Here is a 9,057-nt window from a genome sequence, read left to right as displayed (position 1 = left end):
GAAGAGGACAGAGAGGGTAAAGGAGTGATTAGGCCAGAATGAATAAACTTGAGAAGGTCATGTTCGGTTGAGCGGCGTTAATATCCTGCCGGTTCAAAATGCCCGAATGTCTGCAGGTCTTAAGAGCATTCCTGAGCAAGGCAAGAGCTGTAGACAAAGCACTCAACACGAGAGCACACAGACATAGCGACCTTAAATAATCTCGCACTGGAGTGTAAGGTGACGGAGCAACAGAAAGCACATTCACAAACATCCTCCTCCTTCCAACTGTATGATCTGTCACTAACCCGCTGAGGCACTATGGGATTTAACTCCTAGTGTTTTAAATGTCAGCGTCCAGACGTCTTTTATCCCGTGGTCCTACTTCAGGATATGGGTTCTGGAGTTTTGGAAGAAACCTCGGGAAATCGGAGACGAGTCAAAGGAAATGAAATACTTCATTTAGCCAAGGACATGAAGGACACGGTGCTTCTTGACCTGGGATTGTCTAGACAGGGCAGTACTGCTGTGTGCCTGGCACACGCATGCAATCTCAAGCCAAGCACACACACACACACACACACACACACACCTCAACTGTACAATCATTAACATGATGAAATATTGCTTACTAGGTGTGGCAACCTGCAGTCACTGAATAAACACCATAAAAGCCAATTACGTGAAAGATAATTATTAACATCATATTTTCTGTCTCGACAGAAATCAGGCCCATCAGCTACGACACACAGCAGCTAGATTTCTATAACTCTGGGAAGTTGTGGGAAGACAGACAGCAGCAAAAACGTGTTTTAGTTAAGTGTAATATAATAAAAGGCAATTTGTAACATGACTGGAAGTCGCGTGTAACAGTTCTGTGCTTTCTGTCGGTCGGTCTCGTGACTTGTTTTTAACGACTGCCGTTTTCGTAATGCAGCTTTACGGAAGCACAAAAACGGAATAAAAACTTTAAAAAAAAAGTTTCTTGTTTATCTCTGACGTCTCTCCCTCCCTGATGAGCGAGCCTGAGGTGAGGAAAAACCGAGGAAGATGTATGACTCACTTGAGAGTATTCATCGACCACCGATCATGGAAACGGTTATTTAGTTGTTTGTGCGGAGTTTTATGTATTTAAGATACGACGGCGTTTACATAGAATCTTTAACAGAGAGCGCAAAGCGACAGCAGAGAGCGTGACTGAAGATAAAACTCGACGATAAAATATGCACACGGTGCTGTTATATGAACGGTGACTCAGATGAAACGTGCAGAAACTAGAAGAATGAATGCCTCAGTGCATGAAGAACTGAAATACCCACTCTCTCTCTCTCTCTCTCTCTCTCTCTTTCTCTCACAGTACAAACTGTAGCACCTTATTTTTATTTAAATGAGTAAATGACTGCTTGCACAGTATCACAGTATACCTAATAATGATACCAGCGGTGGCCCACACGCTACTCTTATTTCTGTAAATCAATAGCAAAATGAATTCCCGCATTAAGCTGCTGCTTAGCTGAGCGACATGTCTGTGTAATAGAGTAGCGTTTATTTCTCCGAGTAGCCAGTCGCAGTACCACGAAGTTACCAGCAGGAGTTCCTAACACTGGCTGCCATGGTACGGTTCTCAATGGATAAGCATCATATGACGTCATATATATATATATCATGTCAGCAGATGAAATGAAGAGGAAGCAGTATGTGCTCTAGTGTCTTTGCTCCTATTAAGAGTGGCTGTAGTCCATATTTGCATAGGTAAACACGCCCACATCTAGTCGCCGACGGCGCTGTTGCTCACGTGGCCGGAAGTCGCCGGCTCGAACTGAAAACGAAAGGTCTGGTTGCTGTGTGTGAACGTAGCATTAATATCCTCCTGGAACGCAGGCTGAGCCGAAAGCATAAAGGTCCTTAAAGCAGAGAATCGGCTTGTTTCTGGTGGCCTGGCCGTTATCTAACCGACTCTCCTTCGAGTGCATGACTTTTAGAGAAGCCACTATCAGCAAGGTCTCGGCTAATGTACTTAAACAGTGACAATTAAGTTATTTTTGGAGCGTGCGGTTGGAGAAGTTTACGACACAGGCATTTAAGACCCCCAGATGGATTCACATTTGGAAGACAGATGTACATTTAGTTTGAGAGAACAGCTTAAAAAAAGAACTGGGATTGTGACTGCAGGTTGCTGCTTCATAGTTTTTCTTATTAAAAAGCTGCTGTTGTTTGGTGTCTGCTTTGCTTATTAGGTTTAGTTACTTAAACGGCACTAAAACGTGACGGGAGCTTAGAGCTGCCATCTTGAAACCAGAATGACTTTGTGTAATCTGCACACATAGCTACATGGTGTGAGCCAAACTTTACCTTTACTTTCACTTTACATGATTCCAATGTGTGTGGGATGAATAACCAAGAACAGTGACGAGCTTTTGGGTGCAAGTGTTGAGGATGCAGAAGATAGGGATAGGTGGAGAGAGATGATTCGCTGTGGCGACCCCTGAAGGGAAAAGCCGAAAGAAGAAGAAGAAGTATGCATGTCTATGTATGCATATAGAAACAGGATGTACGTTATACCTTTCCCGTTGAAGTATTCCCGGTAGTATCGGGCTCCCAGGTCCACGTGCTCTATGCTGTGATTCTGCAGTCTCTCCATGCGTGTGGCCTGCTCTTCTGACCCCACCTCCAACACGGCTATGCTGGCGTTAGTACAGCGCATACGTAGCCTGGCCTCCCCGCGCTCTGCCCATGAGCTCAGAAAGCTTACGTTACGCTCGCCATAACTCCCAGTCTCATTCAGGAAGTTGGGACAGGTAAGCAGGAGCTGATGCTGAGGACCTGTGTTCAAGCTGTCCAACCCTGCTGACTCGCAGGCTTCTGTGCCCAAGATAGAGCCCTCCATTAACAAACTTAGGTCATCCGTACTAGAGAAGGTGGGTTCGGCTCCGCCCAGTGCCAGAGCACGGGTCACAGCCAATGAGACGGCTGCTGAGGAAGTGGCAGAAGCTGAGGACGCCCCTGTGGCTGTGTTACGTCTTTGGGCTGCATAGCTGCGCTGGGCAGCTGCCTCGTGTAGGTCAAACAAGAGGCTCTGAGAGTCATAGTGTGCAAAGCTGCGAACACACAGCCACGGTTTGAGAGAAGTCTCTGACTGTCGCATCTCATCCGAGTCATTGCGTGAGGCTTCGGAATCTCCCTTGTTGGTGTTGCGAAGCTTACGAAACAGGGATGAGGTCCCGAGGGATGATTCCGTACCGCCACTCTTTTTGCGCACTCGGCTTTCAGGGCGATCTTCGGAACGAGGGATGGAAGGGACAGGAGAAGGGGATGGGATGAGTGAGGATTCAGCTCGCAGTAATTCTCCAAGCCTGGCAGGGGCAGCACTGCGTTGGTCTGGCATCTCCTGCTGAAACTGACTGAGCATGTCGAAGAAGCTCTCTTCAGGCACGGCCTGGACGTTGATGGACGACGTGCTGCCGTACACCCGGAACAGACGACCATCGACTTCCGTTTCATCCTGTTCGCTTAACGTGATTTCGCTGCTGGAACGCTGGCGCAGCGGAGCGAATCCTGGGATCCGGAAACGTGCCGGAGAACCTGGGACATCCCTTGGATTTCGTCCCTCTCGGAACTCTGCATCCTTACTGCGTCGCAGCTGTGGCACCCTTGCCATACCCCCTCGGTTAAACCCCTCCTCGACACTACTGCTCTCTGATGTCACACCCTGCCCATTTTCCAGCAGTGATTCTCGGGAAAGCTCTCTCCTTGGGGGCCATTCGGCGATGCGCGCCCGTACGCCCATCTTGGGCACAGACACTCGAGATAAGTTGCCGTCGGCCGGAGAGGCGTGGCCATTGTGGAGAGGCAGTCGCAGGTGAACAGGAGGGAGGGGCTGAGAGAGAGGGCCAGGGTCTCTGTACATGTTCATGGTGCCCGGTGTGGTATCAGGGCCGTAAAATGGGGCAACGTGTAAAATGGGAAAGGCTGTAGGGAAGAGTGCATCCCGAGCTGAGAGGAGCAAGCAGGAGCTCCACACGCTGGCTTTGTCCTCTGCTTCCTATGCTCATGTTGTGTGAGTGGGGCAGGACCACGCCTCCCCAGATAGACCTCCACCAATCACAGTGAAGTGGCAAAAAGGCAGATTTCACTTCTGGCACAGACCTGCAAAAAAAAAAAAAAACGCATTTCAGTGTAACAGTGTAATGGAATTTTTAGTTGAAACGGTTCATCAAGTAATGTAGAAAGTGTTCTTCACTGTTTTACTAAACAACTGAAAGAGTAATTCAGGAAAAAACATTGTTAAATGTTAAAGACTTGAGAGGGCAATTTAAACCACCTTTTTTCACTTTGCTCACAATATTACCATTTTTCCACAGTAAGGATTTACGGATTCGTTTACTTTACATGTCCTTTATTTTCCAACCATCTCCTAACTGAATCTCCAGCAGGAAGAATCCTGTGTTTAATTAAAAAAAAAAAAAAAAATAGAACGAAGCTAAAGACGGGAAGAAAACTGCTGAAAGTGAGGAAGTTGAACGACAGGAGAGGATTTCGAGGGCAGATTTTGTCTTGTGTATTTAACTTAATCGATAACGGTAGTTTAAATGAAGAACTATATGCCTGTCATTTATATATATATTAAATTAATATTGTCACACGAGTGCCAGAAATCTGAGTGTAGAGCGGCGTGTAGTGACTCGGCGGGGGCTTTTCTTTGGCCAGCTGCATTCTAAAGAAGAGAAGAGAATGTGTGTTGGTCTTGTCGCGATGGTGAGGTATGCAAAGGTGCTGACAGATTTAGCACCATGTGAATGATAGCACGTAGCTCATGTAACCGCTGAGACGTGACGTGACCGGAGCTGGTCAGCATGTCGAAGCACCTGGTGGTTGCTAAACGTAATCTAGCAGGCAGAGCAGAAATAATCTAAAACACACAGAGTGGTAAATCGCTACAGTATGTCCTCAGCCCATATTTTACCACCTGCCCTGGGGGTATGATCCGTCACGACTGGGCGTTTCTTACAAGAGGTGCTGTAATGATTTCTAAAGAACGAAAAAAAAAAACAGAAGGTATGAGAGGTTCTCTCCAGCTTCAGGTATAAACAGACACGCGACACGAAGACGGAAAATGGAGAACGGAACTGGGAGATTTGTTATAGAGGAGTTAAAAGCCTGGGCGAGCGACAGAGCGACGGAGGCAGAGAGAATCTGAGTCACGGTGATGGGGCTTTAATATTGAAGTCAGACAGGATCAGGCTTCAGCACATCGCCGCTGCTATAAAAAGCTTGCTCGGCATGGCCTGTTCCTTCTACTTAACCTCGCTCGCTTTTCTCCTCACCTTCCCTTTCTCACTTCATCTACATGAGAGCCGTGTTTTCGATGAGCTCTGGGCGTGGGTCTTAGGACTTGCTGGCGATGAGGTAAAGAAGGAAAGCGATCGTACTTTAAAAAACATACCGGGAGCTGCAGGAGCGGGTTCGAGCTATCCTGTGACGGATCTGTTTCGGTCCTCTCGTTTACAAAGATATATGAGGTCACTTCAATCCCACACTGACCATCTCGATGGTTAAGCACCATCTCTAGAAACGCAATAACATCCAACGATTGTTGGCCAAAACATAACGATTTTCTATATACCAAATAAATGCCATTTCATGAATTCCAGTGTCATTTCCGCTTCCTCTTCACTGACTGGAATGTGAGTGAATTTATTCCCGTTTGGTCTGATGACTACCAAAGCAGGAAATCAGAGTTTGCAGGTGCTCTTATATTGCTGTAGCTAAACCGTAGATGTTGGCAAAGATCTCCTCATCTCCTGTGCCCATGTTCAGAGGGTTTTTATTAACTTTCCCTGGCTGTCTGAAGAGCTGAGTCATGACCGCCTTCAAACAAACCCTAAAAGACCTGTCTTTTCATCGAGCACTTATCTTCACTTATTTAAAAATAAAAAAAAATCCCAGGACTTGTGTGTTTTCCTTTCTTCTTGTTCAGAGTCTTACCTCGATGGTATTCTTGAACTTGGACTTAGCACTAGGATTTGTTTTTGACAGACGCTACAAAACGCATCGGTCTGGATAAGCGCGTCTTCCAAAAAAAAAAAAGTGTACGTGTAATGTACATTCTTCATGTGAACTGAATTATGGATGGGATTGGATTCTCTGAGAACGTTAAAATCTCCCCAAATAAGACCCAGTGGATGATCTGTCCTCATGCTGCTCTCTATAACACCGCGGGAGTCTAGATATTTTTATGGAAATGTCCAGAACTGCTGTTAAATATTGCGCTGTATTTCATCGCGGTTACGTACTCGATTTTGTAAAGAAGGTGATTGTTGGATGTGCTGTTTCCTCGTTGCGTCTTTCTTCAAAGACGTCCATTAACTTGTCAAGAGCCGTTAAAAAAAAAAGTGGCCTTTAACCGCTTACTGACTGTCAGTTCCGTTTATTCGTGAAAGAGATCCAAAAGAGACGAGGTCGAACGATGGTACTTGAGAAAGCCACCATCGAGGATTTATTTTTTTATTGCTGTGAGTTATGCGGCTGCCAGCAACAGGCAGTGTGTTTCAGGCAATCAGTCACACTCAAGGCTGGCAGAGAGGTAAGGAAGGAGGCGAGGAAGGAGGCGGTGACGCCTCGTTATCTCTGTTTAGGGAGACTGTGACCTCCGGCAAGGTCAGCCAGGGGAAGAAAGCACAAAGCCCTTCCTCCTGGATTTGGCTCTGTCGCGCCACATTACAACAACAGCTGCAGAGAGAGGAAGAAAGGCTTCTTTCTCTTTCCTATTTTCTCACACTTGCTCAGACTCCTTCTTCATTCAGGGTTTAAGGAACTTGACCGCGAGAGTTGAGTGCGAGTGATTCGTTTGAGACTGTTTACCGCGAATGTAGTTAAAACAACAACAAATAAAACACTAGACAAAATCATGTTCTGGGTCACGAACATACAAAAATATTTTGACACTGAAAGATACATATTTTTGCTTCTCCTCTCATCTCTGATTGGTCTAAATAGCAAAAAAAAAAAAAAAGCAGCTGAGACTTTTGGGAGATAAATCAATACTAGGTTCAGAGTCTCTGCTGCATTTGTTGGTCTTTGACTGCCAGCACTGCTGTTCGTGATTTGGTCGGTGTTTGACACGTGTGTTAGAGAAGCAGAGCGAAAAAAGGGAAATAAACTGATACTAAAGCTAAACACTCCAATTGTATTAGAATACTTTAACACCAGAAAATATGCTTTCAGGCAGCAAAAACAGTTTCCCCAAATAGTTCTTAGACTAAAGATCATGGCCTCAACAAGCGATAAGAGCAAGGTGGGGAGCAGCAACAGTTTAGACCTGTCGTCGCTCGTAACGCCGCAAAACAAGGAAATGGTATTGATTTATTCCTTTTGCGAAGCTTGCGTTTAACTCTTTGAAGGACCGACAGTAAACACTCTGAGCACGAGCTGGTCCCGATCTACTACATGTTTACTTCCCCTGGGTTACACTCGAGATGGGGGACTCGAGTCATATGACTTGACTCGAGTCAGACTTAAGTCGCAAATTTGAGACTTGCTTGACAAATATTAAAAATAAGACTTGACTTTGACTTGACATTCTCGACTTGAGACGACTCGGACTTGAGTCAATTGTCTCAGAGATGGGGGACTCGACTTGACTCGAATCAGACTCAAGTCGCAAATTTGAGACTTGAGACTTGCTTGACAAATACTGTATTAAAAAAAAGACTCGACTTGACTTTGACTTGTCATTCATGACTTGAGACTGACTTGTGAATCGCACATGCGTGACCACCTCTGTTATTTACCCAATTACCCCTTGGGGATTAATAAAGTATTGTTGTTCCTGATCAGTACGATCAGACGGACCTTTTCTCTTACACTGTGTTCGAATACATCTTGTAACTCAGAATTTCCAGAGAAAATGACTGAGTTCAGCAAGTGCTGCCAAATCAACATCAACTTCACACAAAGCGGCCCTTCTGTTGTATACAGTATACACACACACACACACACACACACACACCACACGAGTATTTTGAGTACATTACCTTGCTCACCTACTCACTAGTCTCACCTAATTCAGATCGCGACCACACACGACACGAGTAAACGCTAATGACGGTAATAGCATCCTCTTAATCATGACTGCTGACTGGCAGTGAAGAGACGATGTGTTCGTTTGATAACGGAACGACACGCTAAGCACTCCACCTTACTCCGAATGCACAAGGAGACAAAACACTTGGGCGCACGTACGACAGTAATGATGATTTACTTTGAGTCAAAGAGGTTCGAGTGAAACTCCTTTTTTGTTCTCTTCAACTGCGACAGGTGGCATGAGTCTGTGTTTACATTAAGGAGCTATGGAATTTAACACTCCCAGTCACAGTCACACACACACACACACACACACTCACACACTGTATACCTGCTGAGCTGTCAATCATGCACCTGCCTGTATGTTTTTGTACCTTTCCTATCAATTAGTTTCTGAAGCTGCTGATGAAGGCAGCTGCCTCTGTTTATCAAAATAGCATCAGAGGAAGCGCTTAGCTAAGCGGATGACTGTACTGTAGCTTGTAGCGTTTTATACAAATCTTTCGTGGCACCAAAATAGTTTTTTTTCTTTCTTTTTTTTTCATCGTAAAGTGACACGCGAGGCTGAATCTGGTCCAAACAAAACACATGACGATGCCAAACGAATTGCGTGTCGATGTTAATGACTTTACGGAACTTTGAAACGGTGCCATCGCAATCAGCAGCTCAAAGCATTAAACGCTGAGCCACCGCTCCCTGTAACACGCTCGGATACTTCTAGCTCGATATAAACCTTCGGTAAATTTCCCCCAAATTACAAACTCAGCTCTCATTGAATACGAATGACCCCCGTTTGCTTTCGTCGCTGTACGTCGTTAACAGCGCATCTGGCAGAAGAAAGACCAGATGACCTTTCACACACGACATATATAGCATTGTACTAATCGCTTTAGTGTCGCCTTTACGTGTCAACGTGGATCATCGTTAAGTTTCATTTAGAAACCTGTAGTCGTCTTTAAAATGGATCAGAGCAGGACCTCGATTCCACCCTAAATG

The 9,057-nt window shown here is 45.4% G+C and overlaps 1 protein-coding gene across 2 annotated transcripts in view; it reads right to left on the bottom strand.

Annotated features, from left to right (window-relative positions):
* sipa1l3 (signal-induced proliferation-associated 1 like 3) overlaps window positions 1-9,057 on the bottom strand; it is a 90,166-nt gene that overhangs the window by 36,092 nt on the left and 45,017 nt on the right. For both annotated transcript variants that reach the window (XM_027137771.2, XM_027137853.2), the window contains exon 3: window positions 2,542-4,125. In XM_027137771.2, coding sequence (XP_026993572.1) covers window positions 2,542-3,892 — 1,351 coding nt within the window. In that variant the 5' untranslated portion in view covers window positions 3,893-4,125. The remainder of the gene's footprint in view (window positions 1-2,541; window positions 4,126-9,057) is intronic.

This window comes from Tachysurus fulvidraco, chromosome 13, assembly GCF_022655615.1.
Source record: "Tachysurus fulvidraco isolate hzauxx_2018 chromosome 13, HZAU_PFXX_2.0, whole genome shotgun sequence".
Classification (NCBI taxonomy): Eukaryota; Metazoa; Chordata; class Actinopteri; order Siluriformes; family Bagridae; genus Tachysurus; species Tachysurus fulvidraco.
This window is presented reverse-complemented; position numbering and strand designations above follow the sequence as displayed.